We start from the raw sequence: 23932 nt of genomic DNA, 5'->3' as shown, positions 1-23932 counted from the left end.
ATAGCCCCCCTAAATAATAATAATAATTGAACATCGATGTTTTTATTTTTATTTCAATAAATTGATTCATATCGTCGGGATTAATATCTATATATCAATATACGATATATCGATACATGCCTAATAATAACTATACTTTGATCCATTGGAACAAAACACGTTATTTTTTCTTCTCCATTTTCTGAAAAGTAACCGTTTTGAACATAGGCTACAAGTTTTCTATGATAGCCAAGCATCCAGACAAGTCAGGGGTGGGAGGCAGTGTGAGCTTTATTGACTCATACAGAATAAATATAGCACCATGTCAGCTGATTACTACAACACTAGTAGCACTGTGGGCTGGTGTGGTGTTTAGTTGATCTACGTAGGACTACTTCCTCTGCCTCCCATCTGTTGAACACCAACAGAAAGAAACAACATTGAATTCCCAGGTGTTTTTCAGGTTGAGAGTAGAACTTTCTAGAACCATGGAATTATAACATACATTATGCAAAAAAAACAACAACACAGAAATGTAAAACATATGCTGTAGCAACTAGCTTGTAAAAAGAAAAACACGTTTCATACAGAGAGACATGCAGTGAGATATTATATAGATTGTACAACAATTTGCAAGTGATTATACTAGAATGAATAATGCCTGTGTCACTTATCAGCTGTTCCGCCATACATACATGCAGGTTTAAATGCAGGTCTGAATGTTGTTTGATTCATTGTCAGAATGTAAAAAATAAAACCTAAAAATACCGATATCAACTTGATCACACCTAAAATGAAAAGTCATTATTTATATAAAATAAAAGGAAACAACAGTAAAGTTTTATTCTCTATTTTCTTTTATACGTACTTGTAGCCTGTTCAGTTTGATGTTGTCTATTCTAAGTAACACAAGCCTTGTGTAACATGAACTATAGCATTCAACCAATGCTTATTCGGTTCCATTCCATTTGGTCTCATGTGTACCACTTATGTCTACCACTGGGGGGTGCTGTTGGATGGCTTGTGTTGTGGCTGGATGTTTATTGATGATGAGTGCAACTGAATAGGCTGAGTAATGCAGTGAGCTTGTCTTTGGTGTAAAGCCTTGTGTAACATGAACTATAGCAAAGCTCTTTCTCTTGTGTAACATGAACTATAGCAAAGCTCTTTCTAAAGTCTAGTGGTTCCCCAAGATTCTGATGACTCTTCCACGATGGTAGTGTCTTTAAAGCGCCGATTAAACTTTGGTAGAGGTTTGGGTTGTGCACTTAGATGCATGCTCGGACAAAGTGGATTCTGACTAAGTATAAATTTACAAAACCCAAAACAGCCGTGACCACCACACCCCAAACGTCATCAAAGTTCAATAGTTATTTTTAACCACTTATAAACCCTATATTCGTATTTAACTCTGGTCCCTCCAGGGCTCTGTATGGTCCACTAAGACCACATCTCTTTGCTAAAAAATAGCCGATCTAGTACAAGCTCACAACGTGTAGTAGGTCTGCAATTTTAACCCAATGTTGGCCCCAGAGTTAACACAATAGGGACATTAGGGCTGATGTGGTTAAATGTATTATATATTGGCCTACTGGTGTGTCAGAAACCATTCATTTCATTAAGAATGCTGGAAAACACTCTTGATATGAGAGGCAAACGCTATACATTACAAATATTTTTCTTTCAAATATCATTTTCCCTGTAAACAATTGTGTTATTAATGACGGTGGATATTTATTTATTGGGCCGCGTTGTGGTGATGTTGGGTTGTCCCGCTGTCATCTCACTCAGATCTGCTTCAGCTAGCTTCCTCTGGCTTAGCTACAGGAAGTGACACGCTTGACCCCATACTCACAAGCCAATCAGAGACCTGGAGAGACAGCATAGGTTGAGTTGTTAAAGTACGAATGGACCTGTTAGTGAGCAGTTACAACAGACCCGTAGGAGTCAGTTTGGTTCCATTTGTACACTCAGAGTTATAGACCTGTAAGTTAAGTTTCTATAACTAGTGTTGTGTCCTATCGGAACCACCTGTAGAATCGTTAAGCAAAGGATCCCATTTGTCCCAACTACGGTAGTTGGGATGAATGGGATCCTTTACCACCGCATATCTATTTTAAGCTAACAACCTGTCACATGGTTGTGAGCTTGTAGATCTTCTATTTTCCCTATGAATGCAGGTGTGTGGGACTGGATTGGCATTTTTTTTTTTAAGATATTTTTTTGCGGCTTACGCCTTTTATTGATTTTTGAAGGGACAGACAGTAGGCTGACAGGAAACGGGAGAGAGATGGGGGGATGACATGCAGTAAAGGCTGTGTCGGGTCCGGGAGTCGAACCCGCGGCACACTGCGACTGGATTACCAGTCCGGTGCCCAGACCGTTACGCTACGGCCTGGGCCCTGGATTGGCATTTTGACTTGACTAGTAGTGTGTCTGTCTTGGGCACAGAAACTGTGAAAGCCACTGGTCTAGTGGTTATGATGCGCTGTTGTTATTTTTTCCATACTGGCACAAAATGCATTTTTCCACTTGCAAAACGCAGTGTGTGAACACGGCCTTAATTGTCCCAGCAAGAACCCACGTCTGCGTCATTTATGTCTATTGGAACCATTTTTAAGCTGGCTGTAAACCCATAATATCATCAAAACCACACAGGTCGTCATTATTCATCAACAACAGCGGAACGCATCCCGTTAACCAAACACACCCGGCCTGAACTGAATTCATAGGACATGGAGGATACAAAATAATACTGTACGTTATTAAAACATTACTTATTGCATGGGGACATCAGGTCTGTTCATTAGAAAAAGGCTAGCTGTATTGCAGTATTTCTTTTTTTTTAACATCAGGACCCCCGTATTGATATATATTTGGTCGTGGACCACCCATCTGAAAATGTTTTGAATAAAAGTAATAGCAGATGTTCTCCATTGTTCTCGTGTTAATTGCTTGTATACAATGGTTAAAATAATTGTGATGCTTTATTAACACATTTAGTTGGGAGTGGGACCCCCTGGAACCCCCCAAGGACCCTTAGGAGTCACCGGACCCCACTTTGAAAACCACTGCCTTAAAAGTCAGTTTTATCTAACACTAGAGCGGTCAGGGCTCGACGCTTAGCATTTTTCCAAGTAGCACTTGTGCGCCTAAGTTGAAAAATCTAGTAGCACACAAATTATTTTAGGAGCACAATGAAAAGTTATCAAATTATGTGTTTTTGAGGGGCGCTAGCCCCTCCTATATACAGCTTTAGTCCCCACACGTCTCAATATTTTCCATTGACATTGAACAGAGAAATTAGGTCAAAATTCCAATAATTATGACGTAAATTAAACCATGATGTATGATGATAAGAGTGCCCCTCACTTCACACAGGTGTGATTCTTCTTTAATAAAGTGATATGAGGTAGGGGCAGGCAATATGACAAAATATTATATCACAATATATTTTCAGAAATGATCACAATATTGATATTCATCTGGATATCATATTTTTTTTATATAATCAATTTGTTTTTATACTGATAGACTATTAGTTTGGTATGCAGAATTGCAGATAGATAGATAGATAGTCAATTCATTTTATGAATGGATGGACAGACAGACTATCCGTTTTTATCTTGCTGTTCCATCATGTGAGTGTGACATTTAGACAGTGCAGAGGCTACTCAATGGTGAATTAGTATTGTAACATTCTCCTTGGCTCTGACTGCTTCAGTTCAGACAGAACATCGGACATATAGGCTACACCTCGGCGTGGTGGAAGGAGGTGGTGGGGGGATCTTTGCCTTTTTTACGTTGCTCGTTATGCAGGCCAGTGAGGCCACTGACTAGCTCTGGTCCATAGCTCTAGTCTAATGCGTTGCATTTAGAGTTATGGACCTGAGCTAGCCACTGACTAATAATATATCCAGCCAGGTCGGTCATTCGTATTGCGCTGCGCACACGCTTTTAGCGAGGTGCTAAGCAAGGGTTGTTTTGGTATACCAATCAATCAGTCTGCTCCATGTGCGTGTGCACGTGAACTCTTTACGTGCGCGGCTGCACGCTGTTTCACCCACGTTTGGTTAAAAGTTATATCAAGTGATGTTTTAACATTACAAACTTTCTAAATAACTTTAGTATTCAACGTGTCGGGGTCCTAGCAACTCCTTCTGTGCTACCCTGCTGCGTTCGCTCCGCTGCTCAGTGGGGAAGAGAACTGAGCAGCAACACAGGGAGGGGCGGGGCGGTGGGAGCAAAGGGGACAGATCTCCAAATGAACGCCGCATTGAGCCTCGACACGTTGTTAGCTTGTAGCTCTGCTCTTTTTGGCGAACGACACCGCCGTTCAGAAATATAGATTTAGGTATAGAACCGCGACTATAGAATGTGCACTTGCTGTAGACAGAGACTTCTCTTTATCACGATTGAATGGTCAAATCATGTAGTCGCACCTGTGCGACAAATTTAATTTTACTACTCGCACTGTGATATTTTTAGTCGCAAATGCGAGTACCTAGTCGCACTGTCGAGCCCTGAGAGCGGTGCCTGTTGGAGCCTCTACAGCGGTGCCCGTTGGGCACTGGCCTACTTGGAACGATGCAAGTTTGAAATGCATGCCCCACCCAGATATTATGCCTGTGTCCCTTTTATGCCCATATATGGGGTTCTTTGTCAAGCATGCCCAAATATGGAGTCTATTCAGATGTCAGAATGATGTCAGAACAGACCAGCTCCATATACGGACACTGGACAGGGGCCCCGTCCAGACCCCGGGCAGATACTTTTTTGGAGCGGTTCTGGACAACCGTGGGTCCGACCGACTCAACACCAGGCACTGCACCCCCTGTGTGGTGGTGTGGAACACGTGTGTCGAATTTGAAGTCGGTGGGGCAAGGAGTTCTCGAGTTACGTGGATTACAGACGTACACACACACACACACAGAGACTTGGTGCATTTATATATGTAATGTCCTTGCATACCAAGAGTGTTTATTTTGTGGGATTAGCTAATTCACGTGAGTTTAAACTGCTGTTCGAGTCATAAGCACATGAACACAGAAAATTAGTTTTTTGCTGTGACTAAAAGCTTCAACCAGTATTAATGAGGCATCATCAAATCAATAGTTTGACTTGAATATCTGGGATATCTGACTGCATGTACTGTATACTGTACTGTATGTATGTACTGTACCCATTTTCTTGTAGGAACAATGTGATTATCTGACCTGTTTCTATCCTGGTTTCCTCGCTGTTCTTTCTATCTCCATTTCTCCCTTTCCTGAAAACTACAAATGACGGAGCTTATACGAAAGAAATATTTCACCCACCTGTTTTACCGCTGTAAACCTACAGTATGATGTGACAATATAGCTGACATTCTGATTGACACCAGGTGACACAAGGTGTCAGTCTTAACATCAGGTGGCAATCTTAAAGGACGACTTCACCTGCTTTATCTTCATACTGTAATTATTACAACCTAAAGGTCCTCACTAATGCTCATTATAATCTGGTAGCATTTTTGCCTACTCACTCTGTGTCTCAGTGGAGGGCTGTGGGCAGTTCAGAAACCCACCTACCAGTGGCATCATCAATGTGGGAATCCAGGCCCAGGCCGTAGCGTAACGGTCTGGGCACCGGACTGGTAATCCAGTCGCAGTGTGCCGCGGGTTCGACTCCCGAGCCCGACACGGCCTTTACTGCATGTCATCCCCCATCTCTCTCCCGTTTCCTGTCAGCCTACTGTCTGTCCCTTCAAAAATCAATAAAAGGCGTAAGCCGCAAAAAAAAATAAAAAATAAAATAAAAAAAAATGTGGGAATCCAAACGAATAGAAAGTAACTGCAGACTTTCTATTCTACCCTTTCTATAGGGTCCTTGGGGTGATAATGATCCCCGAAAGTTAGTATGCTATAATGGAAGCCATTGTTCTCACGTTAATACAAATCTTGTTGTGACGATGATGTTCACTGCTAGGCGGTTTTATGAACTGTCCACAGCCTTCCTCTGAGACACAAACGGAGTAAGAATAATTTTGTCTCCATATTATGAGCATTACATAGGTTTAGAATGGGTGAAGTCGTCCTTTAACAACTGCGTCTATATTAAAAACCCATCGTAAAAAAACCCCACAGAGGTTTGTAGTTATTTGGCCCTCAGGGTTTTGAACGCACCGTCATTGTTCTAGCTTGTGGCATAGACATCCTACTTCCTCCTGAAGTTGGATGCCAGTTGGACGCCGCGGCTTCCCGCCACGCAGCGGAAGGCGGTGGGCGGAATGTTCCAGTATCTCACTGGGTTGGCGAACAGACTGATGCTGCTGTACTGGCTCTTCTTATCGCTGTCCCTGCTGGGGCAGAAGTCATTCACCCCAACATAGTTGATTTTATTACCGTGAAGAAACATCACCTGGGGAGACACACAGTGGGGTGAACAACATCTCATCGTTCCATAGGGACCTGTAAAGGTCAATTAGTTACAATACTACTTAGTTACAATATTGTGAGTACAACAAGTCACGTAGAAAGGGTGTGTCTAATATTTATCAGAAATATCACCATATATGGCATCGATGATAATGATGCCTAAATACTCGGCGACTAACGATGGATCACGTTTACTGTGGCGTATAATGTGGAGATACCTGAGAGACCAGGTGCAACGTACCTGCAGGTACCTGAGGGAGCTTAGACCAGGGGGGACCTTTTTCAGTTTGTTGTTCTCCAGGTGGACTTCTCTGACGTTTGGGATGGAAGCCAGACTTCCATTCTCTACAGACTTGATCTGGTTAAAACCCAGACTCAACCTACACACGGACAGACAGGCATGCATAAAAACAAATAAGACAGACAGACAATCAGAAGGATAAGGATACAATCCTTATACAACAAGAAAGATTTGAGCGCTGCCTAATCACTATATAAATTTGACTACCACGGATTAGAAATTTGAAAGTCAACAGCCTGGACAAATCCTCAATGTGCTTTACTGTGTACTAGAAGCTCCTCCCACTCTGACATCATCATCGGAGCTGCTCAGACGTGTGCTAATGACACAACAGTAGCCTAGCATGGCCTAGCATCACTGCTCAGATTTTAGTCTGGAATCTCTGTGTGGAACCTGCATTTCCAAAGGGAAATTTCAAAAAATGCCTCAGGTGATAAACCTGCCCCATATTTGCATACTGGACCCTGATTGGTCCCTCATTACTTCGGAATGAGTGAAATCCGATCACAACTGAGCGGTGCCAGACCACATTTGCCAAGGGCACTTTTGAGGGCCGCTAGCACCTCCAACGTCTGGGTTTTGAAAGTATGTCATATGGCAGCCAAGTCTATGGACTTTTAATGTTTTTAGAGCACTTTTAACGGACATAATGTCAGCCAAGTCTATGGACTTGTAATGTTTGTTTACAGCAGTAAACGTCATGTGATGTCATGTAAGTAATATACTGTAAATATAAATATTGCATCCCGTCACTTCACACGTGTTTTGTCAACACATCAGAGGCTGACACGGGCGAGGAAGATGAGGTGGGAATGGGATAAGGTGAAGCGGGCACGGCTGCGACTGAGGTGTGCACTGGAACGAGACATGAGGCTGGCACAGAGGTGGCAGAGGTGGACACTGGGACATGAGATTAGGTGGACACTGGGACATGAGATTAGGTGGACACTGGGACATGAGATTAGGTGGACACTGGGACATGATATTAGGTGGACACTGGGAGATGAGATTAGGTGGACACTGGGACATGAGATTAGGTGGACACTGGGAGATGAGATTAGGTGGACACTGGGAAATGAGATTAGGTGGACACTGGGAGATGAGATTAGGTGGACACTGGGAGATGAGATTAGGTGGACACTGGGAGATGAGATTAGGTGGACACGGGAAATGGAGCTGGGTCCGTCACAGGAAGTGGACATGAGTCTGTCACGGGTCATGAGGCCGGCACAGGACCTGGAGATAAGGCGGGCTCAGGAACTGCCAGTAGAGGATCATCGGCTGGAACATCAGGCCATCATTGAGTCCATGGAGGCACATGTCAACCCGGGCGTGGACCTGGCTGCAGAGTTTTACCCAGCGATTCCACCAGCCAGTGAGCATTTAATACACAGTCTGCCACATATGAGCGTCCGTGAGTCTGTGGAGGACTCCTGTAGCATCTGCTGTAGTGACTACATTGAAGGGGAGGTGTACACTCGTTTGTCCTGTAACCATGGTTACCACAGACACTGCATCACCCTGTGGCTGCAAACGTCTGCCGCGTGCCCCGTGTGCCGTCACATGTCGGCTCCTCCCACTCCCCTCCCACAAACATTCTTCCAGACTCTCTCAGAATACTTACTTAGAATAGTCAGTACATTAGTAGTATCATTAGTTGTACTGTTCTCGGTCAGTGTAGGGACTGGTAACATGTCATTGTTCCGACTTCTCGTTAGTCCGACCGATTTCTTCACAGGTGAGTAGCAAAATAACCTGAACACAGTTCAAGGTAACCAGTAAGACGCCCTGAGGGCGAGAAGCATCCGCCTGGGTGACGGCAGACTGCTGGGCGAGTGTTTTGGCATGGAGGGTCAGATCATCATAATGGAATGAATTGTGTATACTAGCCATATATGGAGCGTGTCTTGTGTGTACAGGGTTTGATGAGGTCAGATCAACATATGGAATGTCAGAACAGGTCAGCTCCATATATGGAGGCCTAAGGGATTGAGGTTTGATGCCAGTACATACTGTATATAGAGTTCCATATAGGCTCCATATATGCAGACCTAGGTAATGACTGGCTATCCAGTGTTTGATGAGGTCAGTGTCGTGATCTTCATATATGGAGTTGGTCTTGCCGTCTATATGGCCACCATATATGGAGTGTCAACCATATATGGTGGCGTGACGTGTCACGAGGCGTAATCGACAGGTTTCGGCAGGTTTTCTGAACATGTCTGTCTTCTCTGTGTACTGCTGCATCAAAGTTAAAAAAGTAATAGGACTGTCTTGTACACACCTCCACGATAATGCAAAGCCTTTCTAAAGTACAGAAATACAAACATTGCATAGACATAATATTAATATTACTTAAAGTGAAACATTATACAGAATAACTGAATATTTGTCTTAAACGCAACACATTAGTAAATCGTAGTTTCTCCCCTCCAACGTCTAGCTTTCACTCGTGAGTCGTGATGTCATGTGGCAACCAAGTCTATGGACTTCTAACGTTTGTCTGAGAGCCCCTAAAAAAATAGGATAAAGAACTACATAACCGTCTGCACATTTCCTGCCATTGAACGGCACTAATCTGTTCTGTTTTTTAGATTTTATGCTTTATGTTATTTGTGTTATTTTATGTGAAACTTAATGGGCTGCTGTTTTGGCCTGGACTCCCTTGCCAAAGAGATTTTTAAATCTCAATGGGACTATTCCTGGTAAAATAAAGGTGGAAAGAAAATAACAAAAGCAGAGTAATCTCAATGGGATTGGACTGGCTGAGTCAACACTAACAGGGACTAGTTAATGTCTTTATTTCCAGGAAAAGTAAGATAACACAGCGAATTGGCCCACATTCCCACAATATGACTACCTTTTGATTACATGTTGTATTTTGTTGGTTACTTAAATAACCGCAATATTACACTCGAGGGTGTTCTGAACCGTCATCATTGGCACTTCAGTGATACTTAGGGAACAGTGTGCTTGACCGCATCACTGTTTTGCCAATAATGATGGTAAAGCACACCCTCGAGTGTATGATCGCTTCATTGACGCCCGTGGAAAGACGGAACATTCAACCGTTAAGGACAAAGTACAAACTGGAACTGCAGATACATGCAGTACTGTGCATATCACTATTAGAGTTCTGGAGGAATACTGGTTTCAGCTCAAGTGTAACCATACATACAGTATACATTCTAAACGCATACACCAGTGGTCAGTGGTCTACTGTATTTCCAACTCACAGTAGTAGGCAAGCCATGTTCAAACTGGCTGGTTGCCTGTCAGAATAACTATAATTTATAGTACAGTGTGTGATACAAGTCCAAATTTTATTCTGACCCCTCCACGAAAAGGCCTCGTTGTCCTGACCCCTTATCCATCATTTATACATTATGGATAATTAGTGTGGACTTTTAAAGGACCACTTCACCACTTTTCAACATCTCTTCATATAATTCCTCACTAATGTTCATGATAAAACACCACCATTTATTTCCTACTCAGTCTGTGTCTCATAGGAGGGCTTTGGGCAGTTCGGACACCCGTCCACCAGTGACATCATCATTAGGCAGATTTTTTTTTAAACTAGATTTGTTTTAAAATATATTTAGATTTGTATTATCGTGAGAACGATGGCTTCAACTTTTGCATTGCAACTTTTCAGGAAAAGAAAGCCTGCCGTTTCTATTAGCTTGGATTCACCATCGATGATGTCACTGGTGGACGGGTTTCTGAACTGCCCACAGCTTTCCTATGAGACACAGACTGAGTAGGAAAAAATTGTGGTATTTTATCATGAACATTAGTTAGGACCAATTATAGGAAGAGAAGTTGAAAAGTGGTGAAGTGGTCCTTTAACTGTTATTCGTCTATAGTACTTCATTTATCTGAGCTTGGCAATATTTTGAAGGTGGAAAAAACATGTATCGGTAACAACTTTAATATGAATGTCAAGGTGCATTGATTGATCAAACTGAACACCAAGGTTTCTAATGTTTAGGCGCACATTTGGTTTAAGGGGCCCAATACAGTGACACCGCCTTAGGAACAATACTCTCTGGGGCAACAACAAGTACCTCTGTTTTGTCCTCATTTAGCTGGAATCATGAATCTGTCCACTAACCACACCTCCAGCTATTTTTATTATCTTGTTTTGTATAAAACATGTATAAACATGTATGACATGGAGGCTGCATGCTGCAGTCTCCGAGAGCTCTCCTGGAGCTAGTTTCTTGTATAATAAATACATTGACTCATTCCATTGTACTCTACCCTTTGTGGGAATTCTTTACACTCTTGATGTATGTCTTCACCATCACACCGCACATTAATGTCCTTTAAAACACACCTAAGTCGTGGATTATCTCGTACAACGTGCAGCAGTAGGTCCTTTGTGCCAGTTCAGTTATTGCTTTTATCAAGTTGCATTGAAAGATTTAGGAAAAGAAAAGCTGAAGACCCCTCGTTCAAACCTACGGCAAATTCTATTCCAACCATCTGTTCTTAATGGAATTTTGTGAATCCAGCCTCTGGTAAATTAGGGTCATATACTGTACTATGCATACTGTACCTCTGTAAGTTTTTAAATCTTTTGAAGTCTTCTATCTCCACCTTTGAGATCTTATTGTAGTCGAGTTGAAGCTCCGTCATGGAGGAAGGCAAGTCTAACACACACACACACACACACACACATACACACACACACACAACCAGATGTAAGTTGACTGATCAAAACCTTTACATTCTTGTTCTGTTGGTCATTGGCAGCTGCCCAGTACAATCACAGTATTACTGTTAGTCACTGGGCGAGCTGACCAGTACAATCACAGTCCTGTGTTGTTCATGGGGTCACCGCATCAATTATTAGTTAGTTTACCTTTTGGTATAGCAGTGAGCTTGGCCTCAGATATGCCCAGGTACAGAGTGGACACTCCATCAAACGCTCCCAACTCGATGCCACTGTTGGCCAGAGGGTTGGCTCCCAACTCTGAAGGAGAACAAACAGACATCATTCGTCATCATGACAACTTTCCCTCGGTTACGTTTAATGAACGACTAACGAATAACGTGTTCCTTCCACACGCTACGTCCGGCTGGGGAAACTCCCCCCCCCCTGTTAGGTGAAAAGAAGCAGCTTGTACTCCTCATGCATAAAAGGAAGCATGAGGTCAGTCCGCTGCCCCCCCTCCCCAGGTTGGCAGAGGAAGTGTAGGGCCCAGGATTACATTAGATCAGGAGTGCCCAAAAGGTAGATCGTGATCTACCAGTAGATCACAAAGGCTGTTCAGGTAGATCACATGACATGCCCCTAAAACAATATCATTTAAATATAATTTTTGCATCTGCCACTTCAATTAAGGTGAATTGATTGATTGATATAAAAAAGGGCCTGTCAGATAAAACCCATAGGCCTCGATTAAGCAGTTCCAATAATATTACTAATCATATTACAGTATTATGATCTGGGGGCGTGTTGTATGTCATATTGCAATTTTGGGCATGTTAAGAAGCGCTTTTGACACCCCGCGGAGTGCGCAAAACGGCCTTGAATTAGTCATGGGTGTGTTTAAGGCGTGTTTGAGACGTACCCAATCAACATGTCCGTACTATTCTATTTACCAGTCAGCTGATGTCACATACGGAATGCGCACTTTGGGGATCGTGGTATTACATTTCTTCAGGCTGGCACCATAGAAGACATGACATGACTTTGTCACATTTGGGTTAATTATTCCTATTGCACTGCATGCTATCACCTTTATGCCTCAAAAGAACAGACCCACCTACCTATACCTTTCAGATCGGAATGGAACTGCGAGTAGATAGCAGCATATTGGCAAATTGGCAATCCATGCGTAATGTTCCCAGAATCGTCTAACCCCCGAACATGCAAGTTTGATATTGTTTAATTCGATAACGATAGAACCATGTACCATACAGCGAATGAAAGCAAGATTCCTAAGGAATATGGAGATTTTTACATTTAATAAAACGGTTGAGAAATGAGAGAACCATGAGTATTTATAGGCTAATATCAACGTTTTTTTATGAAAGACAAACGGGCTGTGAACTTGAAGAGCTCAATCACCATCCCGACACGGAAGAAATATAGCCTAGTGCATGCATGCACTGTTGCACTTGCACACAGTAGCCTACACACGCTCTTTATTTGTTTCTATTGAAAAACACCAGTAAAATAACGTTTATTATATTTTATTTCATTCAAGTCACGACGAAGGAATGAGTTGAATGCGTGCTGCGTAATGCTGTGGCCCCGATGGTATGGTCTTCGCTGAGTTCGCTCGTAGCATTTTATTGAAGAAGACTTGAATCGGGTGTGATACAGCATATGAAAGCAAACTTCCCACGGATTATGGAGATGTTTTTATTTATTTTTAAGGTTGAGAAATGAAAGAATTATGGACGTTTCTAATCTCAACATAAAAAAAAAAAAGACGCAAAACGAGGCTGTTGCCATGTCTCATAGAAACAAGTAAATAGGTCTATAAAGATAAGCGCATATAACAGGGGTCTGTAACCTATTTTAAATGAAGTGCCATGTTTTTATTTTCTAGATAGTGAGTCTGCCATATCCAGATTAACTTTTAATGACACCACATTAAAATAAAAAAACATATTTTGATTGTCCACAAATATAAAGTTCTTCCTTCTTTTTAAATATGTTCTTGCACATTGTTATAATGATCATTATATATATCCCCCTGCAGTCAGAGTTCATAGTTTTAATGAATGAATGTGATGCATTGTGAGCTGGTATAGATCTGCTATTTTCAAAAGTAATCTTGGAATTTTTTTATTTAATTTTTGGATTAGCCGTCCTTAGTTGGGCAAATGCATTCATCTGGGGATCCTTGACATGGGAATGTGCTGTGTGAGGATCACTGGTTTAAACAACATTAGGAGAAAAGCCCAAATAACCACTTTAGAAACAAGAAAAGCAACCACAAAATAGTACAACTACCAATATTTACAAGCAACTTTACAGAAAAAGAAGCCGCTTATAATAAACAGACATGGCAACACTCTACCAGCCTCCCAGAGCCGCTCAAGTGTAAAATCAAACAGTGCTTGTTGCGTTTATGAGGTGGTCAGACCCACGTCTAATCGTTATGCGCTGAGTGTCTTTAGGTCAAGGGGCTTAATAGCAAATTGCGCAAAGCGAAAATAATTAACATATGGACACTCCCACAATGCTAAAATATTCAGGAACGCCGTATGCCATAATGTGTGTGCGTTCAACACGGGCCGAGTGCGTTCAACACGGGCCGATATGCCTTTCATAATACGAATGTGCGCAGAGCGAGGCCAATTTATGTATTACCATAGGTAAAACGCACCTTCAAAATCTAGGCCAGTATGTCATACCTGCACACAAACATCAGTAGCATCAGACAGACAGACCCTACCAATTACATCTACCCCTCTATTTCCCATTCCAAGTGCGTTTGTCTCATGAGCCAACAACGCTTTTCCAAAGCCCCCTCTGGTAATTTAAGGGGCGCTAGCCGCTTCTATAAACCGCTTTCGTCCCCAGGATTATTTTGGGGGGTTGCAGCCTGAAAAGGTTGAGAACCACTGCTCTAGACTAGAGACAACTGTGTGTCCTTACCGAGCACGTTGAGGCTCCTCAGGCCTTTGAAGGCTTCCTTCTGGACTCTGCTGATCCTGTTCTCATGGAAGCGGAGCTCCAGGATGTTGGGGGGCAGGTTGGCAGGGATCTGAGTCAGCAGGTTGTAGGACAGATACAGCAGCCTGAGACGGCCCAGGTCCTTAAACGCCTTGGGATGAATACTGGACAACTTGTTGTTGATCAGGTACAGAGCCTGGGACGAAAAGACAAGTACAATATACAGTAAGACCACACTGCTGCACTGTTGTTATTTGGATGGATTACACCTTTAAAACATTTTTGATGATGTAAGCACATGTTTGCGTGTGATTGGTGCTTTGATGACGGCATGCTGTGGTTTGAGTTCCAGCTGGAAGCCAACGTTGCAATCAAAGACCTTCATCCAGACAGCAGATGTTGAGTCCTTCCTGTTACTGTCGCAACAATTACCCAGGTTATTATAGTTTAGAATTTAGAATTTGGTTATTTTTTCTTTTCATTTTGCCTTTTTGTTTTCAGTTTAGTTTGCTAATATCTATATTGTTGCTTTTTAAAAGACTCGTTTTAGTATAGTTTCATTAGTTTGAGTGTTAGTTTTAGTTTATTTTAGCGTAATATAGGGTAGTATGGGGCAAGATTCAGTATCATTTTCAATTATACTTACATTTACACTTTCATTACAATTACATTCTTCTCAGAGGCTGGTACTTTTTACCCTATTATTTCACAGCCTTTAGCTACTATAGTCACTTGCCGATTTAGATTATTTATACAAATGATGATGTACAATATTATTAGGGTTATTAGGTTAGGCTTGGCCAGCAGCACATACTGTACATAACAGTAATTAAAGTAAATGCCACATTTACACACTACAACATTAAAGTGATGAATACATGAATGCATTACTAATTTTAATCCATTAATGTGATTGTGCTTTCAAAAAAACATTTTTTAATCAAATATTCGCTTTGACTTTTTCATGTCCTTGATATAAAAAGGTCTTAGAACGAAACAGGTTGTTCAGCAAAACTGATTTAGTAGAGATTTGTAGAATCAGCCTCAGGTCTTAATGGGTGAAAGAAGTTATTCTTCCATCACTGGTAGGACAGAGAGTGTTGGACAGACAGACGGAGAGACCGACAGACAGACCGTATTGTTTTTCTCTGTAGGACCGACAGATGGTGTAATGCTGTGTAGAGGAATGGAGATAATTATCCCACAGACTATCTGGACTTCTGCCATCCTCACAATATGTTTTGTATTTACATTTTACATGCCTCTTTCATGTGAATGTAGCCGTGCAAATGCAGTGCATCATGTGATGTTGGAGCCATTAAAAACAGAGTTGACAGACAGGCCGAGAGGTCTTTTAAGGCTGAATCCAGGACAGTATGCAGTATATGTAATGAGACAATAATCCTCTGTCTGTTCGTGACCTTGTCAGGGCGTCTCCTGACATGTTTGAGTACCAGGCTACCAGCCCACTTGGTTCATGGTGGTACAAAGACTCCATACAGTCTGACTGGGGTTTTAGGGATGGTGAGATCTTTGTTCACTGCGTGCTCACAACCAAACATTCCTCATCAAACAATTTCAGACTTGCCCTCTGTCCATTGTTTGTTACAAATACAGGACGAGTGATGTGGTGGTCGTTTGGGGGAAGGTTAAGCTTCTGACTTCTAAAACCAGCCTTTTCCCCACAGCGCTGCAGACTGTCGTCGCCAGGCTATCAAGTCGTAAATAGTTGTAATATACTGACTTCTGGGACGGTGTAGTGGAAAAAAACTTTTAGTTACAAGTACAAGTCTGGAATAAAAAAAACTAGACAAAGTGCCAATCGGCACAGGTCTCCACCAGGGCAGGTCAGGTTGTGGCCTCATGGTGGCGCTATAACAGGCTGTTGAGGAAGATTTGGGCCGGAGGTTCGTGTTGGAGGGATGCAGGTACAATGTTTTTCCATGTGTGCATACATAAGTTGTATACAGATCGATGCAGTTATAGCTAAAAACAGGAATTGGCCTGTTATAGCGCCACCGTGAGGCTGATTTTGAGGGAAAAATTGTGGCATGTCGTCCTCGGCCTAGTGAAAATGTGCGTGTATAATTTAACGGAAATTGCACACTGTGTTTGTGATTTGTGGCCTTTTTTCGAAATGGACGAATCGTGTGAGCTTTGGAAGCCAATCTTAGCCAATCAGGATGGAAGATGGGAAATGGTGCCGCTCCGTGTTGATCACATGACTATGGAGATAGTGTATACCGATTTGCGTGAAATTTGGATAAAATCTGAAGGTGTAATAATAGAAAATGTGTTTTACATATGTCGGCCTCCTGGTGGCGCTATAAAGAGCAGATGTGAAAAATTCCAGGCAAAGGTTTTTCCTTGGCCTCTAGGGAGTTGGCATACAAAGTTATCCACAGATCCGTGCAGTTAGAGGTAAAAACACTTTTCGGCCAGTTATAGCGCCACCTTGAGTCTGAGTTGAAATTGTTCATGTGGCATTTCGTCCTCGGCCTAGTGGGAATGTGGGTGCACAATTTCACGGAAATCACGCAATGTGCTCATGATTTGCAGCATTTTGTTTGAAACTGAGCACTCCTGTGAATTTTGGAAGCCAATCTTAACCAATCAGGATGGAGTGTGAGAAATCTGAAAGACCGGTTTCGTTGAATGGCTCTAGAGAGACTGTGTACCAATTTGCGTGATGTTTGGACAAAATCTGTAGGTGTACTGTGCAAAAACTTGTTTTGCACAAAGCGGCCTCCTGGTGGCGCTATAACAGGCCGTTGTGGAAAGTTTGGGGCAGAGGTTCATCGTTGGCATCCAGGGAGTGTGTGTGCAAAATTTGGCATCGATCGGGTTAACGGTGGCCGAGATTAGCTGCTCACGGACGGACGGACGGACGGACGGACACACGGACACACGGACGGACGGAGTGCAAAACATACTCTCCCCACATGCCTTCGGCCTGGTGGAGACAATTATGTGAGTAAAAGTACTGGCATCAAAATGTACTTAAAGTACCAAAAGTAGACAGTACTCATTATGCAGAATATCCCATTTCAGTTTTCAAATGTATAAAAATCCTTTGAAAATAGCAGATCTACAAGCACACATGAGCTTGTAGATAATTTGAACTTGCTGTTCATATTTCATAACACATGTTACACTACACTCGACTGTGGCTCAGGAGGTAGAGCCGTCCAATGATCCATGGGTTGGCAGTTCGAATCCCGGCTCCTCCTGTCTACATGTCGAAGTGAACCCCAAATTGCTCCCGATGTGCTGGTTGGTACCTTGCATGGCTTCTGCCGCAATCGGTGTATGAATGGGTGAATGTAATGCACAATCTATGTAAAGCGCCTTGGATAAAGGCGCTATATAAATGCACCATTTACCATTTACACTGCCTTTCATGTAGCTCATCACTGACTAGAAATATTCTATGTCGTTTGTGAGGAGGACATGATGATGTCATGACTCATGATTACACGTCCCTGTTACTTGGAACTAAGGCTGGGCGATCAATAATGACTTCAACACAATATCACGATTATTTCAAACTTTTACCTCAATTACAATCATCTAGGCCTGTGCCCGTCGGCCACCGGTATATGCGGGGAGGGAACATCCGTGAACCCTTGCTGTGAGTCTCGCTATGTCGAGTCTGTCTGCCTGTCATCATTCTGAAGAGTGCAAACTGACTGTGAAAAGTGGTCCGGTTAAGTAATTAAATGGCAGGTGTGGGGTTGCCATGGCAATCAATTGGCTGAGGCAGAGCCTGGGACTTCTACAGGAAGTCCCAGAGCATTTTGTGGCGGTTCTGGACACTGACTCCAGGCCGGACACAGGAACGTGTGTGTCAAATTTGAAGTCGGTGGGGTGAACAGTTCTTGAGTTACGTGGATTACAGACACACACACACACACACACGTGTCACACACATACGTGGTGCATTTATTTATTCTAAGATGAATGATTATTACTATTTTTACACTGCCATAGTTCTCTGACAAGGGCTGTACTGTATGTCAGACTGTTACATGTGTGATATTTCTTCTAAGGGAGTGCAAATATTATCTTTGTGACTTTAAAATGTTAAGGAAACCGTGTGGAAGAAAAAAAACTGTTCCGGAAACGGATCCAAATGTGATGGAACCGGTTCACAGGGACTTAGGCTTACGTAGAGGTCTTTCAGGCCTTTGAAGTCGTTTTCTTTGATGTCAGTGATGTCATTGTTCTGGAGGTCAATCATCCGCGTGTCCTCTGGAATCTTCTCTGGAATGGAGATCAGACCTGTAGAGAGACACACACACACACACACACACGCACACACAAATGCGAGCACAATTAAAAATAAATACAGTAGCATGGACATTTTGCCCCCCAAAATAATCATATTTTAACTACGGACGCCCAGGAATTGTTGGAGTTGAGGCATTACATTTTGTTTCACTCTGTTCTACAGATAAATATGGTGAAAATAGCCAAATCTATTCTAGTCTATTGTGACTTTGTAGATTTGTTTTTGCAATGATTACCTCTTTCTGATAATATTTGACAATTAGGATTTTTGTCCAACTGTGCAACAGCAACCAATGGATGAAAAGAGGGGCGGGTTAACATGTGGAACTTGACATGGTTATGTTGTGTAGTGCAGATCAGCTATTGTCAAACTTTTTGACACTTTCTCTATTTGACAATTTGGCCAATGTTTGACCAGTTTTTATAGTATAGTTTGTTGTAGGGATGTCCCGATACACTTTTTTCGCATCCGATCCCGATACCTCAATTTCTGTGTTAGCCGATACCGAATACCGATACCAGTGTCGTGTTATCATGTTATGTTTATAGCTATCTATCTATATATCTTGTGTTGTGTTTATAGCAGACTCCTCAATCAAATGTGCACTTGCAGTTCGGGGAACTCGAAAGCTAACTCCAACATTTTATTTACCTGACATAGTGTCAACCCCTTACCCCTGTGTCAGATCGGTGGTTAGACAGGCATATTCACCGATACCGGTATGACCCGATATGACAAATAAGGGCCAATCCGATACTATTACTTTTCGATCTCTAGTTTGTTGATTACTTTTGTTGCAGTAATGGTCTTATTTCTATTTATTTATTTTATTTAAGAATCTTAAAAGCCTTTAATTGTCAGTTTAGAAATGTGCAGATACCCTGTAATACATTCAAACACAAACACATGTTGGTTTGTTAACAGTTCAGTCCGTAAACAATGTTGCACATTAACTAAATCATCTGGGGACATGTGGGGTTCCTGTGGGTTCTCAACCTGAGTGTGGCTTGAGAACCACTGGTGTTGTAGTATACTGTAGTGTAATATTGTGTTATGCTGTGAAGTGGTATTTTACCCTTATCAGAACACTGAACCACGTGCGGGAAACACGTACACCCAGATGGACAATCCTCATCATCATCGTCATCATCGTCATCATCAATATCGTTGTCGTCGTCCCCCCATCGGCTGGCCGGTCTGTCGAGCGCCCTTCGACTGGCCGGTCTGTCGGCCATCATCGTGTCGTAGTTCCTCATGTAGTCCATGGCGTCCATTGGCTCGTACGGCTTGCTGTCTCCTATCGCCAGGAGCCACAGTAGGAGGAGAGCCCGCATGGTGCCGTTGCTAGGAGACCGTTGCCCGGGCAGTCAAATAGCAGCCCAGAGAGTCCTGTTAGCAACAGACCAATAAAAACCATGATGTCATCACACTTGAGGAAATGCCTCAATTGTATAAGCTTATAAAGTATGTTGCGGGGCTCCAATCTCCAAGCTTACCAAAGCCAGGTCAGGAAAAGGCATATACACTGACATAAAAAGGTAGAGGCTCTTGGGATGCAAAAACGTCCAATTTATTTTCCAGGTGGAAAAGGTATTCAACAAATCAAACCATGGGTCCCACTACAGAAATAAAAGTCCATAATGTTTATTGTTCCATAGTGTGCCTCATAGTGACAAGGATGACAAAAGTTTCGGCGTATCCAGGCATCATGGAAATGGTGGCATTATGAAAAGGTGATTAAAAGAGATCCTCAGACCTTTTTTCCGAAACGTCCACTCCTTTTTTCACCTTTTCACAAAGTCAACTTCTTAACCTTGTAAATAAATTTGTATCAATTTGTAATAGAGATATAAGTATCTCTTTAGCCCTGTCTGTTATCTGTCCTTGTGTTTCATGCTGCAGTAATTCTTTGACAGCTTCATTGGTCCCTCGCGGGATCAATGAAGGTTTATCCATCTAATGTTCCGAGTATACACTCGTGTTTAGCCCAAAACCTGGTGTGTTGTGTAGTCAAGAGGATGAGGGCAGGAGCAGGCCTGGAGAAGCATTTAGATTAGAACATGATGCTGATCTGGAGCCGGTCCACCGGGCAGAGGGCATGTGAGGTCTGTGGGAGCCTTACTTATCATACCAGTGTTTCCATGCAAACTCGTAAAAGCACCGATCTCAGCCAAACACCTCACGCTGCACACGAACCATCTGTGTCCATTTAGCAAACATTTGCAGTGTTGTTAAAATAGGAACCCAGCATTTCATCAAACACATTTAGGAGCCAGTGGAGAGCTTTGGTGGAATGTGGGGTTTGCGTGCATGCCTTGTCTCAGGACCTTTCCACTGCCTCGTCAGTGGGACCACCAGCCACAACTATGTAATGGTGGTCCCACGTTCTGCACAGACAGCAAATACCTCTGACAGCACGGACCCGTCCCTGGGCCTGCATGTCCACATACCGCTAGTCCCTGGGCCTGCATGTCCACATACCGCTAGTCTTCACATCAACACATGAACTAGTTTTAACATCAACACATTAGTCTTAACATCAACCCATTAACTAGTCTACATCAACCCATTAACTAGTCTACATCAACCCATTAACTAGTCTACACATCAATCCATTAACTAGTCTACACTGTAACATCAACCCATTAACTAGTCTACATCAACCCATTAACTAGTCTACACATCAATCCATTAACTAGTCTACACTGTAACATCAACCCATTAACTAGTCTACATCAACCCATTAACTAGTCTACATCAACCCATTAACTAGTCTACATCAACCCATTAACTAGTCTACACATCAATCCATTAACTAGTCTACACTGTAACATCAACCCATTAACTAGTCTACATCAACCCATTAACTAGTCTACATCAACCCATTAACTAGTCTACATCAACCCATTAACTAGTCTACATCAACCCATTAACTAGTCTACATCAACCCATTAACTAGTCTACACTGTAACATCAATCCATTAACTAGTCTACATCAACCCATTAACTAGTCTACACTGTAACATCAACCCATTAACTAGTCTACATCAACCCAGTAACTAGTCTACACTATAACATCAATCCATTAACTAGTCTACATCAACCCATTAACTAGTCTACACTATAACATCAATCCATTAACTAGTCTACACTGTAACATCAACACATTAACTAGTCTACATCAACCCATTAACTAGTCTACATCAACCCATTAACTAGTCTACATCAACCCATTAACTAGACTACATCAACCCATTAACTAGTCTACATCAACCCATTAACTAGTCTATACTGTAACATCAACCCATTAACTAGTCTACATCAACCCATTAACTAGTCTACATCAACCCATTAACTAGTCTACATCAACCCATTAACTAGTCTACATCAACCCATTAACTAGTCTATACTGTAACATCAACCCATTAACTAGTCTACATCAACCCATTAACTAGTCTACATCAACCCATTAACTAGTCTACATCAACCCATTAACTAGTCTACATCAACCCATTAACTAGACTACATCAACCCATTAACTAGTCTACATCAACCCATTAACTAGACTACACTGTAACATCAACCCATTAACTAGTCTACATCAACCCATTAACTAGTCTACATCAACCCATTAACTAGTCTACATCAACCCATTAACTAGTCTACATCAACCCATTAACTAGTCTACATCAACCCATTAACTAGTCTACATCAACCCATTAACTAGTCTACATCAACCCATTAACTAGACTACATCAACCCATTAACTAGTCTACATCAACCCATTAACTAGACTACACTGTAACATCAACCCATTAACTAGTCTACATCAACCCATTAACTAGTCTACATCAACCCATTAACTAGTCTACACTGTAACATCAACCCATTAACTAGACTACATCAACCCATTAACTAGTCTACACTGTAACATCAACCCATTAACTAGTCTACATCAACCCATTAACTAGTCTACATCAACCCATTAACTAGTCTACATCAACCCATTAACTAGTCTACACTGTAACATCAACCCATTAACTAGTCTACACATCAACCCATTAACAAGTCTACATCAACCCATTAACTAGTCTACATCAAGTCATCAACCCATTAACTAGTGGGTTGATGTTATATTAAGTAGTCTTAAAATAAACCAATATAGTACTATCTAGTCTTAACATCAACCCATTGACTATTCTTAGCATAAATCCATTAACTAGTCTTAACGTCAACCCTTAACTAGTTTAACATAATTCCGCAATGACATACTACTAACTAGTCTTAGTTATGATACACTCACTAACCATTTCTAATACACCTATTCTTAATTATCATACACTACACTCACATAGTACTAAGTGATAATATAAACCCACATAGTGGGTAGTTTGTACATAAACCCATACTGTAGTACTAAATTGTCTTTTAGATACGACCACAGTGTTAAGCATCAGGGATTATTACGCTATAATCAGTGTAGTGTTGTTAAAATACTGCATCTCCCTACTCACATGAACACATACATAATGTATTACACTATAAGTGCACTTATGTCATTAATTCACTGGCGCGTTGTCCCTGTAAAACCCATTGACGTTGTTTTATTTATTTATTATGCAACCATCCATGAGATCACGTTAATGAATGCAACATGTTGGCTCCTATACCTGGGATGTCTTGTTAGGTATGTTTGGTTACGCCCGATTTACAGTTGGCTGCGCATCGGGTCGCCCAATCAAAAATAGCAGATCTACAAGCTGTAGGGCGAGTGATGTCCCAGACGGTAGGTGTTAGTTAGAGTGTGCTGGAGCGTGGAGGAGACCAGCGTAGTGTGCATCCTACCTGGGATGTCCTGGGAGGTGTCAGCTGGCAGGATGCAGCGGAGGCAGCAGCAGGATTAGGAGCAGTAGAAGAAGAGCGGTAGCAGAGAGAGAGGTCCAGTTGGAAAGCTCCAGGTTTGAGTGTCAATGAATTCCCAGTGACTGGAGAAGAACATTACTTACTTACTCTCTCTCTCTCTCTCTCTCTCTCTCTCTCTCTCTCTCTCGTCTGTCTGCCCCCCTCCTCCTCCCCCCCCCCCAGTGGAAACAGAAACCACAGCTACCACAGCTGAGGTCTTGGCGTGAGAAGCTCAGTTATACTAAAGATCTCTTAAATCTCGTTCACGGATCGCATTCTCTCTCTCTCTCTCTCTCTCTCTCTCTCTCTCTCTCTCTCTCTCTCTCTCTCTCTCTCTCTCTCTCTCTCTCTCTCTCTCTCTCTGTACTTGTCGAACACAAAGGAAGGGGATTGTTGAGTCT

General features: G+C 42.1%; 2 protein-coding genes across 2 annotated transcripts in view; one reads left to right on the top strand and one right to left on the bottom strand.

Moving 5' to 3' along the window:
- Positions 1-23932, top strand: part of cenpp (centromere protein P) — a 114587-nt gene that overhangs the window by 49705 nt on the left and 40950 nt on the right. The window lies entirely within an intron of this gene.
- aspn (asporin (LRR class 1)) lies at positions 253-23669 on the bottom strand. The gene is made up of 9 exons (XM_083770550.1): positions 23475-23669; positions 19705-20018; positions 18507-18619; positions 14321-14534; positions 11567-11677; positions 11261-11354; positions 6637-6775; positions 6144-6378; positions 253-1849 (listed from the first exon to the last, which is right to left on the bottom strand). The coding sequence occupies exons 2-8, from the start codon at positions 19961-19963 to the stop codon at positions 6175-6177; spliced, it is 1134 nt and encodes a 377-aa protein (XP_083626676.1). The 5' UTR covers positions 19964-20018; positions 23475-23669; the 3' UTR covers positions 253-1849; positions 6144-6174.

The sequence above is a fragment of the Protomyctophum parallelum genome, assembly GCF_964188405.1.
Source record: "Protomyctophum parallelum genome assembly, chromosome: 8".
Taxonomy (NCBI): Eukaryota; Metazoa; Chordata; class Actinopteri; order Myctophiformes; family Myctophidae; genus Protomyctophum; species Protomyctophum parallelum.
Note: the sequence above shows the minus strand (reverse complement) of the source record. Positions and strands in the feature narration are given on the sequence as shown.

Excerpts from the sequence above, each read along its gene's own strand:
- aspn (XM_083770550.1), bottom strand. The coding sequence starts at position 19,963 with ATGCGGGCTCTCCTCCTACTGTGGCTCCTGGCGATAGGAGACAGCAAG. Across the intron at positions 18,620-19,704 it reads GGTTCAGTGTTCTGATAAGG|GTCTGATCTCCATTCCAGAG; the intron begins GTAAAATACCAC and ends GTCTCTCTACAG. Across the intron at positions 6,379-6,636 it reads GCTCCCTCAGGTACCTGCAG|GTGATGTTTCTTCACGGTAA; the intron begins GTACGTTGCACC and ends GTGTCTCCCCAG.